This window comes from Brachyhypopomus gauderio, chromosome 6 (genome assembly GCF_052324685.1).
Source record: "Brachyhypopomus gauderio isolate BG-103 chromosome 6, BGAUD_0.2, whole genome shotgun sequence".
Taxonomy (NCBI): Eukaryota; Metazoa; Chordata; class Actinopteri; order Gymnotiformes; family Hypopomidae; genus Brachyhypopomus; species Brachyhypopomus gauderio.
The window spans coordinates 14,415,939-14,436,458 of record NC_135216.1 but is presented as its reverse complement, the minus strand read 5'-3'; the positions used below and the strand labels follow the sequence as shown (position 1 = coordinate 14,436,458).

The following is a 20,520-nucleotide window of genomic DNA, read 5'->3' as shown; positions in this document are numbered from 1 at the left end:
CATCTCATTCAGTCTGTCATAACACCACGCTGAAGTTAATACAGACACAGCTACTGACACGTGAGCAATCTAGAACAATTAAACTCACCAACACAGAACAAAGTGAGGGCAAGATGGAAATTTTATTAAAAACGTCCATATAGCATTTTATTAAAATTTATTAAAATTACTATTTTTTTCATCCTATGTCATTCTAGGACCAAGTTCAGAGAAACCCAGACCATGGACTGAAAATAAATAGTTGGCGGAGGAGTAGGGCCCTAACCACTGACTGTCTCCCCTCTCACTCTTTTCTCATGTGTCTACCATTTGCTGCCCAAACACATGATCACTCACATCATTTTCATGACAGTGAATGAAATAAAATCGATAAGCAAAAAATGCTTATAATCTCATTAATGTGGAAGATGTCATTATGAAAAGCAATTGTTTGCTTGCAAAGGGAATTAAAAAATATGCCAAAATATAACAGTTAAAATCCAATGTCCTATTGTAGTGTAATGTACTGTACAGTAATTCCTTTGAAAGTGACAAAACTGACCACATGCTATGGCAAGACTGTTTTTCTTGAACTGATCTGCATGGACACAATTAAAAGCATAAAAACAAGAGGAGAGGGGGTATCGCAGGCTGAAGCATTACATTGACTGAGAATGGACTCTAGAATCTCTCAGTCCTCCACTTAATCTCTGACAAAACAAAACCAGTGTCTCTTCTTTCTTTATCGTCGGGAAAAACGGTTCTTAAATTCTTTGATAGTTTTAGCCATCATGGGGGCAATTTCTGAAAGAAGAGAGGGCAAAGTTAGACTCACATAAGCAAGACTCAGTTTACATAGAATTATTAAGGCATGGGTACTTTTGCAGATGCAAATATGTAGTGTTTTTGTTAACTCACTTTTGACCTGTTGTTTGTCTCTTGCACTGTGGCCAGCACTGCTGCTGGGAACTGAAGGACGAGAGGTGTCTGGAACACTGCTGAAGGAAGCCTGGCCCCCATCACCTGACAGAAGATGGGAGCTATGTGGCATTATGGGTCTGATTCTGAAAAAGATAAGGCAAATTAAAGGAAATGTTTTGATTAAGTACACTCTCGTTTTTAGGCCAATTGCACCCGAGCTCATGACACGTCTTAAATGTGACCTCTTAAAATAGAAAAAGACCTGAGAGCTTGAGTTATATGACCAACAGAACACAAACAGAAGGCCCACACAACCATATGAATGAACTATACGAGTCCCTTGCTGTAAATAAGATTAGCAAGTAATGGCTTTTTGAGGGAAGTCGTCAAACACTTCAGCACGGAAAACAAATTCAGCATTTGCTCACTTGACTCGAGCTGGGGCCGCAGAACTGATGCTGCTGCTGGTAGCGCCACTTGTAGTTCCGAACTTCTCCTGCCTCCTCCGAACATCACGAGGGGGTTTAGCCGCCGTATTAACGTACGCCATCTTCACCTGACGACCTGACAACAGAACGGCAATTTCAGCATCACTTCTTTTGCAGTAGTCACATCAAGCATTTGTGGGCTGTAGCTTTATGGAATCTTCCGGACATTTCCTAAAGGTAAAGGATCGTGCAGAGCCCGCCCACACACTCTTCAGCAAGAGGCCATGCAGGAACTAGACACGGATACCTTTGGGCTTGTTGGCGTGGGCGGAGCTGATGTTCTGCGTGAGCATGCGCAGACGCTCCTCACGCTCATCGTGCAGACGCAAGTACAGCTCCCTCCAGCTCTCATACTCCTGAGGAGCCTCACGCTTAAAGTCTCGCTGGCAGTGTCGCATCCACAGATCAGCGGACTCCTCTATGAAATACTTGAGGAAGGGCGGACAGTGTCATTACCTCACAACATTCTCCACAGCATCTCCAAAAAAAGACACTCCCTCACAATTAAAATGCCATACGTTTTAGCTAATCAATATTCAGGTATTCTGAAGCTGCATTATTTAACCAGACAGCTGTGTATGAGAGAGAATAAAAGAAAGTAGTGCGTTAGTGTGTGTCTGCACACACCTGGTTAAACTGCTCGATGCGGTATAACTGTTCTGGAGTACACCTGTCCAGAACTGGTTCCAAAATCTCAAAAGGCACACCACCAACCTCTTCAATTGCTGAGGAAACAAACAGCACAGTAGTACAGTAAAGATGTATGCTCTGAGTCATGCTACTGTTGGGTCTGATTAGAGCAGTCATTTATATAACAGTGAGGCTGTATTAGCTCTGGACACTAAATATGTATGAAACAGCCAGGTGAAAATCGGGCCAATACAACACTCAGTGTAGACATGGAAAAAGAATAAAGCCCAATGTGTACCCTCAGATAAGTTGCTTATTTCAAATGGCTGTATTAGTCAGCATGCAACTCACAGTCAATATTGTTCTGTAGGACTCTGATGCACTGCTCATACAGAGTCATCATCTTAGGTAGGTATGCGGTCTTTGAGCCAGAGTACACCACCATTTTTGAGTTGAAACGCCGGCCTGTGAAGCCAGCATCCTCTTCATCACACGATATGGGGACTAATAGAGGGAGGGAAAAAAAGAGAAAAAACATCAGGTCAATGAAAGAGGAGAAAAATCAACATTTTTCCTTTTTTTTAGATTTTTCTATGTTCTCCTTTAAGTATGTAATATGAATGAGATCCACACTCAATATACCTGATGGAAAGGATAAAGTTTGCAGTGGCTGCCAATGACAAAAAACTCCAACCTTTGCGTCTCTGTGGGGACAGTGGGGTGACATCTATCGAGGGCAGTGGTCTGTAGTTAGGCTGGATGGCAGGCAATGGGAAGTCAGGTAGAGTGGGGACCACGTCCACTACCTGAGAAAAGACAACACGGCAAGAAAGACCCAGAGACAGAGGGTCGCAAAGCCATTGAGAGGTCAGATTTGATCCTTGTCTCCCTCGTCCAAAACATCACAGATTTAGCTCAAGCCTCATTCAACAAGCCAATTTTTACCAACAATTTAAACAAAAACATTTTAATTAAAGTGAAATAAATTCACACTTTCATATGCCTGAAAAAAGAGGGAGGGTTGTAGTCTTAAAATGACTTATGATCTACTCTTGATCACGTTAGATGAGAGCAACTAAGAGTCAGGCTGCCAAGAAGGGCCCCACCTTTCGGCGTTTCTCTGGCACAGTGTTTGTGGATGCAGGCGTGGGCGCTGGCTCAGGGCGCTTGCTCGGAGTCCCATTGGCCTTGCTGGACTTGGAGGACACTGAAGGAGTAGGGGTAACAGGCTGAGATGGACGAGACTGTTTCTTCTTCTTCTTACTTAGTGCAGGGTCGTCATACGTGAGAAAGTATTCAAAGGACTTGGTGGGAGCCTCGTAGCGTTCCTCATCTTCATCACGCACTGGCTCTGGTCTGTCCCTTCTTTCCCGAGGCCTGCCTAAAAAAAAAAACCCAAAAGCCCCCAAAAAGAGTCAGGAATATATTCTTATGCAGCTGATATAGATAAGATGGCTCTCATTTCTGAGTTACAGAAGTCTTACAGGACATGCAATAAATACAGCGTTAGCGCACAAGCACAGTTGTCAGACTTACCATCACTGCCCCCTTTCTTGTCTCTTTTACTTTCATGTGGGGTGGAGTGACGGCTGTGTTTGGAAGATGTGTGCGTGGAGCCCCCTTTCTGTTCTCTGTCGTCACTGCGTGTCAGCGCCTCGCCTCCACCGCTCGGCGCCTGCATGGGCCGTTTACGTCTCTCCTGCTCCCTGGCGGAGTGTGAGCCATGCTCTCTTGCCGCCTCTCTGTGCGTCTTGCTGTGTCTGATCTCCTTCCGAGGAGGACTAGGCGTCGGCTCCTCTGCTGGACTCGCGTATTCCTCTGACTGGTACCCCCTTGCCCCGTCATTGCTGTGCTGAGGGCTGTAGTGCTGTGGCTGAGAAGGGGAGTACTCTTGTTGGTACTCTTCCTCCTCCTCCTCTTCTTCCTCCTCTACGGGTGGCGGGTCTTCTGGTGAAGGTTCCCTAGTGCGTTTGTAACCTCTCGTGTCGTCTGTCCGTGAGTGGGAGCGTCCCTCTTTTGTACTACTGGGTCTGCCCATACGCAAGAGTAACATATGACTGAAAATGCATTTGAAGTATTCAGACCTATAGCTTGGCTAGCACTAAAATTCTCTACTGTAGCGCAGGAGTCCATATAACAATATGTCAAGATATGCAATTTTATAATCAGATAAGCCAGCAAGCAGATCACACTACTTCATGTATATAGTAAGCGTTACTCCAACCACCAGCATGAGCTAATGTCCAGGCATTTCACACGTTAAGGTTTTTTACCCCTGTTAAACTGGACGTCAGATCTCACCTTTCTGCAGACTGGGGTACCAGCTTCTTCCACTTGGCCACAAGGGTCTTTGCTGCCTCCCCAGCAAGGTCATGTTTGCGCAGGGAATTTACAGTCTTCCCAACACCTGTTTCCTGAAAGGGAACCAAAACAAAGTGTTTATTCGACACCATCAAACGGCTATGGAGCCTAAACAACAGCATCCCACTGACTGAGAGGCAGAGGCAAGGAGTACAAAAAGCAAAGTAAGTGTAGACTCCATTACCTCTTTAACTGAAATTAAATAGAACAGCAGCAAGTCCCAACAGCAGGAGGATGTCTTAAACCTACCACAAGGATGTCCACAGTAATGGGCAGTTCCCCCAACCTCTTCAGCGTCCTCAGCAGCTTGATACAACAAAGAAAACAAAATGGGTCACATAACGATCCAAAACACAGGAGGTTACCTACTTGGCACTGTACCTAGTGACAAAAACGAATGGCTTCGAGCATGTATAATAGTGTCTAATAAATCATATACGTTGCTCTCAGGAATTAAATGCGTGTAGACTGCGTCTACATTGTAACTGCTGCTGCATGTTAACCCAGCAAACTCAAACCATAACATGCTGTCCAGGCCCTAAAAAGACCAACCAGCTAGCTAGCTTAGATCTTTGCCCAAAGCAGTTTTGTGAGCCACGCAAGTTCGCAAGGACGTTGTTGTTTTTTCCACAGCACTTTCGTTGACAATGATTTTTAAAGTACCGTCTCCGACCAAGACATTTCTGGTCAAATGTTTGAAGGTATGTTTGGATATGTAGCAAGCTAAACAAGTTACTGTCTCATACGGAGCCTTTGTGGGCACAGTATAAATGAGTAGGAAGCTACAAATGTCATTAGCTTCATATCACTCAGGGCCTTTCTGTTAGTGTCATCAAATGCGAGTGTCATTTCTAGTGGATCGTGCCCAGCTCCAAACAACAAAGTGCAACGTCTCAGGATGTAGCCAACAGTGCTCGACATAAATCGACAGACACGGTACCGATCCATCAAATCGGGAGTTATAGGACTCAAAATATCGCATTTGTTGTCGTATGATACGTAGCGTAGCGCAGTGTATTTCGACGGCTACGTGTGAGTTGGTTTACTCGCGGAATTGTCCTCCGTTTATGCCCAGGACCGTAAACAATAACGGTTATTTTCACGTTCGGCAACCCGCACCTTGCCAGCGCAAAGGGCGAACTCCTACCTTTCGTGGCTCTTGGTTTTCTGAGAGCCTTGATTGCAACTTCTCCACTACCTCCAGCAGATCCTCCGCCATGTTTACAGCTGGTACATATTGCCCGGAAACCACTTCATCTCGAAGAAGGCCTGCCCAGTAGATTCACATGGAGATTCCGGAAAAACGTCATAAAGAGTAAAGAAGTAAATTTAATCACAAAATGAGGTCACGAAATTATTATCACTGTGATGCAGCTTGTTAGAAATTCTAAAAAGTTGACGTCAATTGTGTGTATAGTGCTCTCTATCAATAAACACTTTTTTTACTTTAAGTATGCAAATTTATAGTTGAAATAAGAAATAACATGAGGGCTCTTTTATCACAATTGCTTATTGTATGAAAATGTTAGTCACTAATCATGATGATGAGATGTGCAATATTTAAAATTTATGTAAAATATATGTAAAGCTATATATCTTTGGGAATTTATGAGCCTACCACAAATAGTTAACAGTCATAACAGCTTTATAAACAAATAATACTGACCATCAAAAATGTCAACTTTTGTAGGTGGACATTATAACATTTTTTTGCGTGGGACAAAATCATTGTTAACCAATGCAATAACAACCGTGACAATATACAACACATGAGAGCCCCATGTTGGCATCACTGGATTGGCCTCTTCTCCTGTTTGGGTCAGGGGTTCTTGCTGCATGTGAACTATGTTTGGCTGGGAGGGGTGGCTGCCTGTATAAGGAGATGGAGGTGCAGGCGGGACTAAGGTCTGGGGGGGGGGGGGGGTGATAGTACAAAGATTTGGTTGGACCCTGCCTCCTTCAAACTCAGAAACCAACAGTGCTCTGACAGACAGACAGAGGACATAAGGGTAGAGTACCGGAGGAAGAAGAAAATATAACAGAATTTTGTTAAGACCTGAAAGTAAAATAGAGATCAAAGAAGAAGAGCATAGATTGATAAAGAGAGAGCTGAAACATAAGGTAAAACATTCTTGTCTCTGCTTTCTTTTTGCATGTCTGCTTGTCTTCACAAGGCTGGAGTACGAGAATAGATAATTATTCATAGTAGGCCTATGTCGTTGAATTCCACTTGGGGACTAGTGTTCTAATACTGTGGAATCTGGAATATTGTGCATGCATAATAATAAAATGTACAAACTCTTGAACACCACAAACATAAATAAACAAAACTTCTCTCTGGTGTTCTTAGATTTTGGGCTGAAGGACATCATTGCCAGTTTTGTGTGCATTCACTTTTAGAAGACCGCCTGACATGCTCTTATCTAGAGTGACATACACAAGTGCTTTGCTATCTACTCAGAACTGATTTGAGCAGGCAACCGGGGAGCATAAGGACAGTGGACCAGCATGCTTTACAGTGTAAACATACACCCACAAATCTGCTTCCACTCGAAACTCCAGTGAGGTTGTCTAAATTTAAATTAGACACTGGGTTGAAAAAAAAAAAAAACTGAATGACATCTAGCGGGAAACCTGTGCCACCTCTAGCACCAGGGGCCCGCATGTTCCTCAGCCTCTATAAATAACAGGCAGAGATAGGGAGAGGAATGCAGTGGCTAAGGGAGTGGGCCATGAACACAGCCGCTGTCCGTTCAGGCCCGGCCTTCAGCTTTAGGTCTGACCACTAATAAACACGACAGCTGCCAAGAGTCACCAAACCCGCTTTAGCAGCGAATTTCCATCTCACCTTACCCTTTGCAGCTCCTTTCATCACTCCCTCTAATGTTCATGTATTTCCCCTCCCAGGTAAATCTGTTTATGTGAACTCTCCACCCAAAGACTCCTCATCTATATTTCCATTAAGCACCCTGGGTCAGATGGACCTTGCTGGTCTAAACTAATGGCCAGGCTGCAGCCTACCCCTCTCTTCACAGTGCATCATTTCCTTTCACTCTTGCTCTCATTTAGCTATTTGAAGCCACAGTCTGTACGAGGTCTCAGTGGAAATGCTTCCCCGTTGGCGTTTCTTTTTCCCTCCGCTCCGCTACGTCCGCGTTCATTCACGGTCACTCCCTGCGTGGTTCCGTCAGCACTGTGATGCGTGAGCTGAGTGCCCCTCACGTGCTCCTTCCACCAGCAGCTGCTGTGCTGTTACATGAGGCTACAGACGCAGACTGAGGTCACAGTTACATACATCGACTGGCATGATGTGGCAATACCCTGAAAGCATTACCACTTAATGGCTCATTCAAATGGATCAGATCATTTAATCGAAGCAATAATATATAAAAATTAAACATTAATAGTAAATTCAACAAAAATAATATAGTTTTATACATATAATAAAACCATAAATTTATTATAGAGCAATAAGACTAACAACTAAGTTTCAATAGCTCATTAACCAAAAAATGAAATGGTGTGTAATTTCCAGCATATATAAATATATATAAATTAATATATATGTACACATACTTGTATAATATTTATTCTTCTATTACTATTTTATTACCTTCCACAAGTTGTATTATAATAATGTTGCTGCTGGAACCATAATTTCCCTGAAGGAAACCTCCTAAAGGATCGATAAAGTACAAATCTAAACTAATCTAATAATAGTTTATAATATATTACATTTTACAAAAAGGCTCCATTCATAGAGGCATATGTTAACCCATAATTAAAGATTACCAATCTCTCACCTCAAATTCAAGCCTTAATATAACAAATATAATTTCTTATTTGTGGATGAACTGGGCTGTGGTTGAATACTGGCCAGTTGTGTCCAGAATGACAAGAATAACAACTAAAACCTGGATTATAATTCTGGAAGAGGCTGTTCTGTTTCATTACTCAGAACAAAAAAAAGAAGTGGAGACAGGTGTACACAAAACAGAGTTCATCGCATCTGCTGGGTATGGAATTAAAATTCCATAAAAATCTAACATAAATGTTCATAACACTGTAAAGGACAGACAGGACAGCCTTACAGGAATGGCACAATGTATTATACTAACGTCTTTCTTCCTATAATTAACAGCAATGATAATGTGTGTGTTTTTAGGAGTTCCCAGATGCATTAACTTTATGGTCACATTATTTAATAGGTCACATAAAAAGAGATATGACATCTGTTAAAAAATAAACAAAACTGATGTTGGTATAGTTCCAAAGACCAGGATGCCTATTCAGAACATACTGAAAAAACTAAAAAATAATATATTATATATATATATACTTATACTGTGCTGCCATACAAATTTACTGTGAATATTTTTCCTCTTGCTGTAGTGAAGAACTGGCCTAAGTCATATCTGAGTGGGACAGACGGGTTGCTTAACAACAGAAGTTTGTACCTGAATTAGAGAGCAGTGCTAAACCTGTACAGCTACAGCAGATGGGAGGAGGAGGAGGAGGAGGAGGAGGACAGATTCACAGGGGAAGGTGCAGGGCCCAGATGGCAGTGCTAGGGTAATTTAAGCAGCATGGGCCCAGCCCTGCTCTCCTGTGGCTTCAGAATATTTTTAGACAGTGACATGATTGCACCTGTGTGCCACACACCAATCACGTCGGCCTGTGTGTGGGGCTAGGTATACACAAACAGTGTTTCCCTCTAGTTCAGTGTGCTCTGTATTGGACACAGTGAGACAACAGTCAGGTTATTAGTTTGGTAAACAACTGAGCTCTACATAAAAAAAAACAAGAAAAAAGCTGTATTTACAAGTAAAAATAAACTCTAATTCATTTAAAAGAAAAACAAACATTAATTTTGTTCATTTTGTTCAGCTATATATACCCCGTTGTGTACATACATTTTTATATAGGCATTTATGATCAGAAATGTTAATAAATTATGATGAACTACTAAAACCAAATGCTAATGGACTCTCAAAGGCAGAACTCTCACTGCAACTAACTGGTCTATAACAGTAAGGCAGATTAAATGCTAACCTATAATAAGTTATAACCCTGACGTGCTATCAAAGGCCACAAGCACATGTGTCTGTCATTACTTTTGTTTTGAGAGGTGAGATGATGAAGTATGTGCGCAGGGCTGTCTGCAGTCGTCCCTCTAATGTTGTCTTCTGTGTTTTCCCAGGCGCTGTGTGCTGATACTGACCACCCCCTCACTCAACAGTTCATCACCACCTGTCAGTTGTCCCCTCTAAATAAGCCTCAGTGAGTTAATGAGTCAGTAGTCCGTCTACCTAGTCCGTCTCTTTGTCTGTCAGTCAGTCACTGCAGAGCTGGGGAATAAGGTGCAGGAAAGTGTATCAGTCCATAAAAACCTTTAAAATATCTGTCTTAATTGTCTATAAGACTGACAGAGCATCCCTTGACCATTTATGACAATCAGCCTGTGATTTAGGAAACCCTGTTAACAGAAAGACAACAAATAGCCTGACGTATGATCATGGCTCCGAAAAAGAAGTCATCTCGTCCAAAGAAGGCATCTCCAGAGACGGCCCTGGTGCCGAATGCGGTGGTGAATGATGAGAATGAGGTGATGGTTCCTGAACCGGGAGTTAAAAAGCTAGAATTACCTCTCAACGTCGAACAGCTCAACTGCCTCAACGGGATGCCCCTGCTTCCTCCAGTGATCAGGCCCGGGGAGCGGGGCTTCGGCCTGGGTGGGGAGGTGACCCGGCCCCTGCACGGGTCTGCCCTGCTGGAGGAGCTGAGCCGCATGAGACAGGAGCGCTTCCTCACCGACCTGGAGCTGGCCTGCAAGACCAAGGCCTTCGATGTCCACAAGCTTGTGATGTCCTCCGTCAGCCAGTACCTGCGCGAAGTTCTGGCAAAGGACCCAGGCCTGAAACGCCTGGAGTTGCCCACGTTGTCGCCCTTAGGTAAACACACCCTCAGGTATCCTCCATATTATTCAAAATTGACATGCACAGCCCCTTGAGGTAAGAGCTTCATATGCATGTTGACACAGGCCATGAACAAGATGTTCAGGTTCGACTTTACTGCTGTACTTGTACAAACTGCAAGGAATTTGTTGCGGTGTCACTGAATAAGACCACTTTGTACCATATTGGAATGATTTGATAGCCAAACACAGTCACAACATGCATTATACTGTCAACACTCAGTCCTCAACACCTTAGTTCAATGCAAGACTAAATAAAGAATTTTTCAGCCTAAACATGCCCTATATACAAAAAGACAATATCTAAAAACAATAGCAGAGCTCAATCTGCAATTACAAAGACTCACACTAAAATCTAAAAGCTACAAGAATTCAGTCAGTGACAGGAAGTTTGTATGTGTCTAGTCGTTAGTGTCTAGCAGCTTGTGTGGAGTTTGAGCGCCGTATGTATTGATGTTAGCTGCTGCTGTGTAAGTAAGGGGTGAGGCACTGAAGTGTTCCTGAAGGGCAACAGATTCCCATCAAATCAATTTACTCTAATTAATAAGGTTCCTCATTCCATACTGTATTCTTGCCATACCAGCTCTGCATAAGAACAGCAACACTACTTCATGACACTCACTTTACTCTCTCTTTCTCTCTCCCCTGTAGTGTGTTAATATAACTGCCATGATGTTACATTTCTGTCACTGTGATAAACTATTGTTCATTGATGATGAAGGGCGATAGTTTATCTTTCTTTCTTAGGTATACTAACTTCTCCTTTGTTCGTATAACAATGAGGTTCAAGGAGTTTGCTGTATAAGTCTCACCAGTGCCTCACTTATTTAAGCTCCAGCTGTGATCCTTCCTACTACACTAGTATAACTGGAAGAACCTGAATTTTGCATAATAACTAATTAAATCTCCCAGATTATAGTTTTCTAGGATGAGACCTGAGGCTAAGATGCTTGTAGAACACCTGAACTTATTTTCCCTCTTGTATTTGCAGGTCTGGCTAACGTGATCACTTTTGCTTACCTGGGCCGTGTTCACATGTCTCTGTACACGATCGCCTGCACGGTGTCTGCCGCCTGCACACTCCAGATCCCCCACCTCCTCCAGATGTGCATGGACTTCCTGATGGCAGAGTTGAATACGCACACCTGTGTGTACGTGTGGAACATCGGTGTCGCCTACGGCCTGGGCCCCGTACGGGACGCCGCCCGCCGCTTCGTGCTGGAGAACTTTGCCCAGTTCTCAGAGACACCCCAGTTCACTCAACTCACCCTGGAGCAGATCACCGCTTTCCTGCAGGACGACAACCTTATCCTGCCGTCAGAGGTCACCACCTTCCAGGTGCCTCCACCCGTTCTCACCTCACACCCATGCGTTCATGCCCCATATCCCTTACTGGACTGGACCAGCCATGTAATACTGTATATATAAATACACTGAGGGGGGGGGGGGGGGGGGGGGGGGACTCATTGACCCTCATTGAACTCATTGACCCTGAGCAGGCCCTATTTATACATGTGTGACCCCAGAGTAAAATAAGAGTAAATATAAATACCTACATACTATAAATAAAAGTGCAGACACATAGAGAATTAGTGTGGTACGCTAATTAGACATAACGGCATAAAGTGATCTAAGTGAAGTGTGACTTTTATTCTGAATTGCTATCTTTACCTTGAATCGTATCCAGCTGGCCATGAAGTGGCTGGACTTTGACCTGAAGAGGCAGGAACATGCCTCCGAGCTGCTGTCTCACGTGCGTTTTGAGACCATCCCTGCCTGCGAGCTTGTCAGTGAGATCCAGCCTGTGGCCCGCATGATGCAGGATCCTCAGTGTCACCACCTACTGGTGGATGCTATGAACTACCATTTGCTACCGTACCAGCAGAACACACTACAGTCCCGCCGCACCAAGGTCCGTGGTAGCCAGACAGCCCTGCTGACCATCGGAGGGCGCCCTTCCCTAACTGAGCGTGCCCTTAGTCGAGAAGTACGTTTTTTTCTTGTGTTTTTTTAAGCTGTGAGAACCTTACATATCTTAAAATGTTTAAAGTCATATTGTTACTGAGCAGAGTGTGTGTCTCTAGGTTCTGTGGAGAGATCCTCGTGAAGGAGTCGCTACATGGCGCCATCTTTCCCAGCTTCCTGCCAAGAGCTTCAACCAATGTGTGGCTGTGATGGATGGCTTCCTATATGTGGCAGGAGGAGAGGACCAAAACGATGCTCGGAACCAGGCCAAACACGCAGTCAGCACCCTCTGCAGGTACACTACGCATCGCTACAGAGGGCACAGTCAATATAACAAACCAACGAGTCCAAAATAAAAAACTCTAAAACTTTTCATGTGTGCTGCTCCTCAGATACGACCCGCGCTTCAACACCTGGCTGCACCTGAGCAACATGCGTCAGCGCCGCACGCACTTCAGCCTAGTGGCCTCCGGGGGGCGCCTGTACGCCATCGGTGGCCGTAACACCGACGGCCTGCTGGCCACCGCCGAGAGCTACCTGCCATCGTCCAACAGCTGGCAGCTGCGAGCACCCATGGAGATGCCGCGCTGTTGCCACGCCAGCGCCGTCCTGCCCTCCGGCGACATCCTGGTGACCGGCGGCTACATAAGCTGCGCCTACTCCTGCTCGGTGGCGTGCTACAGCGTGGAGAACGACCGCTGGAGCGAGCGGGCGCGGCTGGAGACGCCACGCGGCTGGCACTGCTCTGCCACCCTGGGTGGGAAGGTGTACGTGGTGGGTGGCAGCCAGCTCGGCCAGGGAGGGGAGCGGGTGGACGTCCTGGCCACGGAGGTGTTCTGCCCCGAGAGCGGCCAGTGGAGCAGAGCCGCATCCCTGCCGTTGGGAGTGAGCACCGCCGGCGTGTCTTGCCTTGCGGATCAGCTGTACCTTGTGGGCGGATGGAACGAGGCGGAAAAGCGGTACAAGGCAGCCGTCCAGCGCTATGACCCAGCCACCGACAGCTGGTCCAGCGGTGAAGACCTCCCTGAGCCCACCGTGGGCGTGTCCTGCTGTGCCCTGTCCCTGCCCCCGCGCCACGCCTCTCGCAAACACCGCAACACCCCCAGCCACGAGGAGCAGAGCAGTATGGCTGCATGAAACAGGGAGTAAAGGAAGACAAAGTGATTGATTAGTAGACGTAAAAATTGAAGGAGATGCTAGTCAGTAAGTTATATAAAAAAGGGAAACCTAAAAGAAAAGTACTAAATTACTGCTGATATTCAGTATTTGTGTAGCTAAAAAGGGAGTCTAGCATTAAAATACAGGGCCCATTAATTGACAATGTGAAAGTGATTAGGTATGCGTCCCGTGCTGTGTTCTTGGAGCGAGCGTATGGGAGAATGGGGCAGTGAAAGAACTAACGTGTGGTCTGGGTACAGGGGAGAAGAGTTTGAACATCTATATGTCTGATACCTGGAAGGAGTGAATTCTAGAAATTAATTTGTCAAAAAATATTAACTGCAAAATATACAAAAGGTTTCAGTAGAATTCAGAACGTTTATCAGTGACTGTATTAAACTGAATGTTTGGCCTGTTAGGTGTGTCGAGGGCTATTTCTAAATGTATTTCAGCTCAATGACAATTTTAAATGTAACCCCAAAATCTAAAGACTAATCATTTTTAGAAATCAATTCAAACTATAAAAAAAAAAAAAAAAAAAAGTGCCAGTCACAATTCTTCCTGAATGATGCCCAATGGTTTTAATAATCCTGAATAAACACAGAAGAGGTCCAGCTCCCAAGTTTGTGACTGTGGGGAAAACCCTCTGGGGACTCTGAGCCTTTGCTCACGAGGTTCCCGTTACCTTTAAGAATATGTACCACTGAACATCCTGGAGAGGAAGCTATTTCAAACAGAGTTGGGGGTTGGAAATATGGTAGTAAAGAAAAAAAATCAGCTGTTCCCTTCGTAAAGTATTTGGTCACCATCTGAGGGTTTCTGCTTTGTACATAAGGGGACTACACAGAAACGGATTATGTAGGTGCGAAGGAAACAAGATTCTCTAGGATTTCACTGAATAAAGTCATCAAAGCTTAAATGGTCTTGTGTTATCTTTACAAGCCAAGCAGTGTGATTATAAATGTACTCCTTTTGGTCCATTAACACAGGTTTTTGTGGTCACAAAAACGATGTTTGGATAGTGTGGTTGTGGTGCTGTAGGAAGTGTACTGAATGTGCCAAGAGTAATAAAGCTGTTGATATAAGACTGGCTCATCAGCACAGGTAAAGATCAAATGGTCACTGCTCTGTCCAAGACTTTCAGTTTTTATAAATTCAGAAATTTCAATCAGACATCACAGATGACCCTAAAACCGACTCGAGATGGTCATCCCTCTACTTATACACAGGGGAAGTGGGATTCTAGGCTTAGGCTCCTTCATCTACCTTCAGTTGGGATTGCATGGATTGTCCATCTCCTGGGCATACAAACACATTCATACAGACACTCGTACAACTGTTTATCGGACAAGGAGAGTCACACATGCATTCGGGAGAACTTTGTAGGGACAGCCAATTTACCCAACCTCTATATTTTGACTGTGGAAGTTAACCCAGAGCCCACGGAGGAAACTAATGGAGACGGCAAGAACATGGCCGCTGCAGAGCACAACCTTTAGATTCTCGATCCTTCCAAACTACTTTTTGCACACACTCAAATTCAAGACTCGTCAATACAACACAGAACCACACAGGCATGCAAATTCCAGGAATAACACAGGAGGAAATAACTGGGATTTTCATTTTTATTTGTTATTACAAACAAAATCAAAAGGTGGTCCTCTATTTGCCAGGGAGGATGATGCCATCATACTAAAAGAAAGAAAGAACAAGGGAATATTAGCTTGCTTAAAACTAGAACGCTTCACAAAAAGTCTTGAGAAATGTTCCAGGATTATTCGGCATCATTAGCACCGTGACGAGCTGTTGGTGACCAGAAGCACGGTGCTCCTGGGGAACGTACCTTCTGCTGGAACCAGCGCATGGCCTCCTCCTTGCGGATGCGGTGTTTAAAGCCGATGCGGCCCCTCTTCCTCTTCTTGTCCGCAATGCTGAAGCCCGGCCTGCCGAGAACCTGCAGCCCGACAGAAGCGATGAGTCCACCACAAATCCATGCCGCAAGAGGCACAGCTGATTCACAAGAAAGAACGCCCCGACAGAACTCCACCCAAACACCCAAAATAACCCAATGGTGAACGACTCCGGCGGTTTCGCGGTTCTGATAAAGCAGCTGTGAACATTTCTGAAGTTGCTGACAACTATCAAATGAAGCCATAGAAGGGACATGCAGTTAGGCCACACTGCTCAGACATGAATAGCCGAACCACCACCCTGTAGAGAACTTATTTGTTAGAAGAGCGAGTCGGTGTTCTAAAGGTACTATGGAGTCGCAGGTTTAGGTGGTCTCATTTTTAAATCTCATGAGCTTTAAGGTTAAAGACTGCATTTAGGACTATTATAGAGAGCCCATGTTAAGCACTCACCACATAGAAGTCCAGCCCATAGATTCCGATGCTAGGGTCGTACTTGATGCCCAGGTCAATATGCTCCTGGATGCCAAAGCCAAAGTTGCCACTGTCCGAGAAGTTGTTTTTCCTCAACTCGTACTCCCGCACCTGAGCACAGCAGACATTCATCAAGCATGGATTAAAACAGCATACACAGAACGCAACATTGCTGAACACATTTTTACACTGGCTGAACTGAGCAAGACATACATCCTCATTTCACTCAAATCTAACCAGTGAAGGACTGTATATAGCCTCAGGCATTTCTGAGGTGACAAAAAGCGAGGCAGATTGTTAGAAGGCCCAACATCAAGTCCAGCTGCTAGCAGGCCTGTGGCATCACAGCTGAAATAGCCAAATCTTAAGAATAAAACATCTCAAAATTCTGAATATGCTATAGACAAAATAGAGCCTTGCATGAGACCTGAGTCAGAAATGGTTTTATGATCAAATATTTTTTATAATAACTGTAGAGATGGACAGAAGCAGCGCTGTCAAGATCTGTAAAAGAAAGAACTGAGACTACAGCTTCACATGCTGATTTGATGGAAAACCACAACTATCAACAAGTTCTGAACGAATACATATTACAAATGTCAAACAACAAATAAGCCTGTTGTCTGGAACTTTACAATCCAGTTTAATCAGGGCTTAATTTGAGACGGATCCTGCCGGAAAAGGATCCAGGAACTCTCATTTTGAAGGGTGCGTTCCGGGAACAGCCTGCCTCAATCCGGTAACTTTCAAGCCTACCAATTATAAGTCATGAAGAAATCTGCGTTGAACCAATTAATTGAACAAAATTCTACACACAAGATCCACATTCAGGCTTCCTAAATCACATAAGAGATCTCCCTTTTAGCGATGCCTTTCCACGTCTCCCCCATAAAGCATCCGCCCACCCCTCACACATCCATAGTACAAAGTCATGGGCATTTTATTATTATACACAAACATAATAAAACACAAATAAATTGCAAATCAGTTTTATGGTTTATGTGGGTCATTAATAAAAAATATAATTATTTATTACATTTTACAATAAAAAATAGAAATAGTTGATGGGAAATATTTTGTTACGTAGATATCAGACAAAGGTGCAAACGTCAAAATAACAGCAATCAATGTCGAAAAGACAGTCAATCTTGCTTTCTTTTTTTTTTTTTTTTTTTTTACACAAAAAAAAAGCATCTGATTGTACTACTAAACAACCGAGCCTTGAAGCAAATGAAGGTAGCGGCGGTGGAGATGTTATTGGGGCAGGTGCAAGTGTGGTGAGTAACTGGTGATTTCCAACATGTACAGATAACATACTCAATGCTAAAGGCACAACACAGTGAAAATCACTTTCCCCATAATATTTTGTGGGGAACAACCATGACCATTTGCTCATCAGTTTAGTAGCTGTTAACACCCTTTAAACACCTGTTGCTGCCACCTTTCTACTTCCTTTAACAAATGATCAATACAACTTTAAAAATGCACCGTTTACTCTTCCTAAGACTTGGAAGACTACAAGATTTACTAGTAAGGCACACACCACATTACTAAACCGTTTCCTCCTTTTACACAACCAATGTAAATGTCAATTTAAAAAAAAAGTACGTTTTGGCACATACATTTATCCATCATCCAAAATCACCCTAAACAATCAAAGAATAACAATAGAGCAGGAGTGGCCAACCTGCGACTCTTTGCCTGGTATCATGCGGCTCCACAGCCGGTCCGCTCTCACCTGTACTAACAGTCTGTGCCGTGGCCCGGTTACCTCATCAGCTCTGAGGGCAACAACACACTGCTACACCTTTGTGGTGCGCGGTTTGTTTACAAGCCTAGCGAGCCGCTAATACTTTTAAAACCGGCGCAGTGGAAAACACGCATTTGACTGTCTTCACACGCTCACACGAGTTACTAATTCGCCAACTACTGGCGATCGCAATCGATTGCGATATAATAGTTATTTTTTGTCCATTACAAAACCCCCCGTCAAAAATCTACACTCACCCCCCCCCCAGCTCTTTGCCGTAACACAGTAAAAAAAAGTGGCTCTGTCTCTGGTGGGTTGGCCACCCCTGCAAGAGAGGTCTTGAGACATGTAATGACTACATGATTTGTAAAAAAAAAAAAAAAAAAAAAAAAAAAAGGGGCTATCTAACCCCCCCAAAAACCTAAGCACTTCAGGATTCTGGCTGACAAATAACAATAAAACTCAAAACATTATAATAATATCCTCTCTTTCATAATGGCTCGGAAAATTAGGTGGTTCCATAAGCAACTAACGTTTGTAGACTGCCAATTAACGAGGTAATCAAGGTAGACTTGCCAGTAGATATAGGAAATGGGTCCTAATATTTTTGAAAAACAAAACTGATGTTTAGGTGATGTTTTTTTGTTTGCTTTTTTTTTTTTTTGTTTAAACCACCATCATTCCAATAGGAAACTGTGAGGGCTGTAGAAATCAGCTAGAGAAACAATTTAAACCTTCAGCTTTGCCATGTCAATACTGCCACACAGAAGACAACCCAAACACCACAAGAGGCTCACCTTCAGTCCCTTCTCCAAGATCTCCTCGGCCTTGGCACCACGGACGGTGCAGTGGACTGCAATCTTTTCATTCCTACGAATGCCAAAGGATCGCACAGTGTAGCGGGCTACGAGAAAAACCAGACAACATTACTTCAAAGACAACAAACACTGCTCCAAAGTGAGGCCTCCACTAGCAAACATCTCCCAAAACGTTACAGTTGTCCATATGAACTTTACCTTTAGAGAAGACAGGAGTCTGGCCCGTCAGCTGTTCCAGCACCTTGGCGGCACGGGTCAGCCTATCACCACTCTCCCCAACACAGATGTTCAGGCACAATTTACGAATGCGCAGTTCTCTCATGGGGTTCTCCTTCTTCTCGCCCTGGTCCTGCAAACAGGGAACACACACGGACTTGGGGGCTGAAGCAAATGCAGAATGCAAAGCTTCATCGAATGGAGCCATACCAAGGGACAATCTAAAGCTGTCACGTCACCATGTCGATAGCCAAGCTCTTGTCAGTAAATATAACTACTATTCTAAGTTTTTACTTACTTTATAAGTAAGTACCAACACAATAGTTACACGGAACCTCACGTTTAGAAGTTAGCTAGCTAGCTAACAAGACTTCCTTGGCGAACATGCCTAGACATCCCCCCTTGCACCTCATTAACCTGTGATAGCTAGCGATCTAGCAACTGTCGATTTGTATAGCCAGCCTTGCTAGTACATTTAAGAACGACACACGATACCACAGAAATGGTCAGCTAATAATTTCATCCACACTGATCGTTTTTGCGAACCACATGCTTGCCATAGTGACAGTGTTCGTCCGGACCATTAGCTAGCACACACCAGTAAGCTAGCCGTTTTGTACTTGCTCATCTCTCTCATCAAATAGTTTTCGTTACAAATACAAGCATATCTCTACACATCATAAATGTTCTATTGCTGGTATCCTAGAATTCCTTAAAAATGCTGCAGGAATCACGCGATGTTTTACGATTTCGGGGGTACAGCATTTTCAGTACTTTATTCGCCGTACTCACCGCCATCTTTGATCACTAAAAGAGGACGATACGCTTCCGGCGCACAGCTTATATAGTTATGTGTTCACTTAAGAAACAACCGGCAAAATACAGTTTCGCGTACATAGTTCCCTTTAGTTAACCAAAGTCGAGAAAACCCCCGGTTGTCAGTTCTTAGTCTCATCTTATACACCATCTTAATGCCGCCTGCCTCCTTATTTACATCAATAATATTATATACACCGTTTTACTGAGACTGGTAAAATACGTGAAGGAAAAGCCTACATAAAATATTTTTTTCTGGAAAAATATGCCACTTAATTACTTAATCTCTATAACATTTGGTTTAAGCCACTACACCCAGTAATGGTCATGCCATTAACAGCCTTCATGTATTCTTATGTAATAGCAGAAATGGTCATAGATTTTAGGCAATACATTTTCTATCTATTAGCAAAATAAAACAATTATAATACTGAGTTAGTACACTTCAGTATCAAAATGTTTTGGTATTATTTTGGTATTACAAAAAAACTTCTCCCACTGATCACTTTTCTCACAGAGAATAAGCTATAAAAAATAGTAAAAATAAAAGTAGAAGAAAAAGAAGAGAAAAGTCTAAAACAAAAACAATAGGTTTCCCTCACCTATTGAACCCTAAATTCCTAAGTTACTGAACCACATGTCAATTACAGTTTTTTCAATTGCTAAAACACTAAAGGTATTAGACAAAGAACATTTACTTCAGATGAAATATGTGTGACTGTCATAGACCATGCTGTTGTCCACGATTTGAGGGACAACAAGGGACGCAGGACTTCGATTTCAGGCCAACCTAAGTAGATTGACTGTGTAAAACATAGTCCAGACATTCAGAGAGGAGAACTGATAATTGCTTTTTTCATTATGTGCATGTTTACAGTATGACTCAAGTGTAGGTCTGGAATACCAGGAGTTTTTTTACCCACATTGCCTGTCAGGGAGAATGTGATCTGATCTGTGATGTAGATGAAATCCCACATCCCATCCCAGCAGTATGTTGACATGATGCTGTATGTGCTTTTGTTGTTGTCATATATATATATATATATATATATATATATAT

At 43.5% G+C, this 20,520-nt stretch overlaps 3 protein-coding genes across 3 annotated transcripts; 1 reads left to right on the top strand and 2 right to left on the bottom strand.

Annotated features, from left to right (window-relative positions):
* Positions 1–103: 103 nt before the first annotated feature.
* eloa (elongin A) lies at positions 104–5,682 on the bottom strand. The gene is made up of 12 exons (XM_077008999.1): positions 5,527–5,682; positions 4,629–4,685; positions 4,320–4,432; positions 3,555–4,048; positions 3,125–3,399; positions 2,713–2,824; positions 2,370–2,522; positions 2,016–2,113; positions 1,636–1,816; positions 1,329–1,464; positions 898–1,043; positions 104–783 (listed from the first exon to the last, which is right to left on the bottom strand). The coding sequence occupies exons 1-12, from the start codon at positions 5,596–5,598 to the stop codon at positions 722–724; spliced, it is 1,899 nt and encodes a 632-aa protein (XP_076865114.1). The 5' UTR covers positions 5,599–5,682; the 3' UTR covers positions 104–721.
* Positions 5,683–6,331: 649 nt separating this feature from the next.
* On the top strand, positions 6,332–14,395 carry klhl43 (kelch-like family member 43). Its single transcript, XM_077008998.1, has 6 exons — positions 6,332–6,500; positions 9,580–10,330; positions 11,345–11,691; positions 12,041–12,340; positions 12,438–12,613; positions 12,711–14,395. Exons 2-6 carry the CDS (start codon positions 9,889–9,891, stop codon positions 13,453–13,455), a joined length of 2,010 nt encoding a protein of 669 aa, XP_076865113.1. The 5' UTR covers positions 6,332–6,500; positions 9,580–9,888; the 3' UTR covers positions 13,456–14,395.
* A 692-nt stretch (positions 14,396–15,087) lies between these two features.
* Positions 15,088–19,287, bottom strand: rpl11 (ribosomal protein L11). The gene is made up of 6 exons (XM_077008997.1): positions 19,243–19,287; positions 18,627–18,777; positions 18,408–18,514; positions 15,840–15,971; positions 15,320–15,430; positions 15,088–15,168 (listed from the first exon to the last, which is right to left on the bottom strand). The coding sequence occupies exons 1-6, from the start codon at positions 19,279–19,281 to the stop codon at positions 15,139–15,141; spliced, it is 570 nt and encodes a 189-aa protein (XP_076865112.1). The 5' UTR covers positions 19,282–19,287; the 3' UTR covers positions 15,088–15,138.
* Between the last annotated feature and the right edge of the window lie 1,233 nt (positions 19,288–20,520).

Excerpts from the sequence above, each read along its gene's own strand:
- rpl11 (XM_077008997.1), bottom strand. The coding sequence starts at position 19,281 with ATGAGAGAGATGAGCAAGTACAAAACGGCTAGCTTACTG. Across the intron at positions 18,778-19,242 it reads ACAAAACGGCTAGCTTACTG|GACCAGGGCGAGAAGAAGGA; the intron begins GTGTGTGCTAGC and ends CCCTGTTTGCAG. Across the intron at positions 15,431-15,839 it reads ATGGGCTGGACTTCTATGTG|GTTCTCGGCAGGCCGGGCTT; the intron begins GTGAGTGCTTAA and ends GTCGGGCTGCAG.
- klhl43 (XM_077008998.1), top strand. The coding sequence starts at position 9,889 with ATGATCATGGCTCCGAAAAAGAAGTCATCTCGTCCAAAGAAGGCATCT. Across the intron at positions 10,331-11,344 it reads GCCCACGTTGTCGCCCTTAG|GTCTGGCTAACGTGATCACT; the intron begins GTAAACACACCC and ends TTGTATTTGCAG. Across the intron at positions 11,692-12,040 it reads CAGAGGTCACCACCTTCCAG|CTGGCCATGAAGTGGCTGGA; the intron begins GTGCCTCCACCC and ends AATCGTATCCAG.
- eloa (XM_077008999.1), bottom strand. The coding sequence starts at position 5,598 with ATGGCGGAGGATCTGCTGGAGGTAGTGGAGAAGTTGCAATCAAGGCTC. Across the intron at positions 4,433-4,628 it reads TTACTGTGGACATCCTTGTG|GAAACAGGTGTTGGGAAGAC; the intron begins GTAGGTTTAAGA and ends GTTCCCTTTCAG. Across the intron at positions 2,825-3,124 it reads TGCCAGAGAAACGCCGAAAG|GTAGTGGACGTGGTCCCCAC; the intron begins GTGGGGCCCTTC and ends GTCTTTTCTCAG.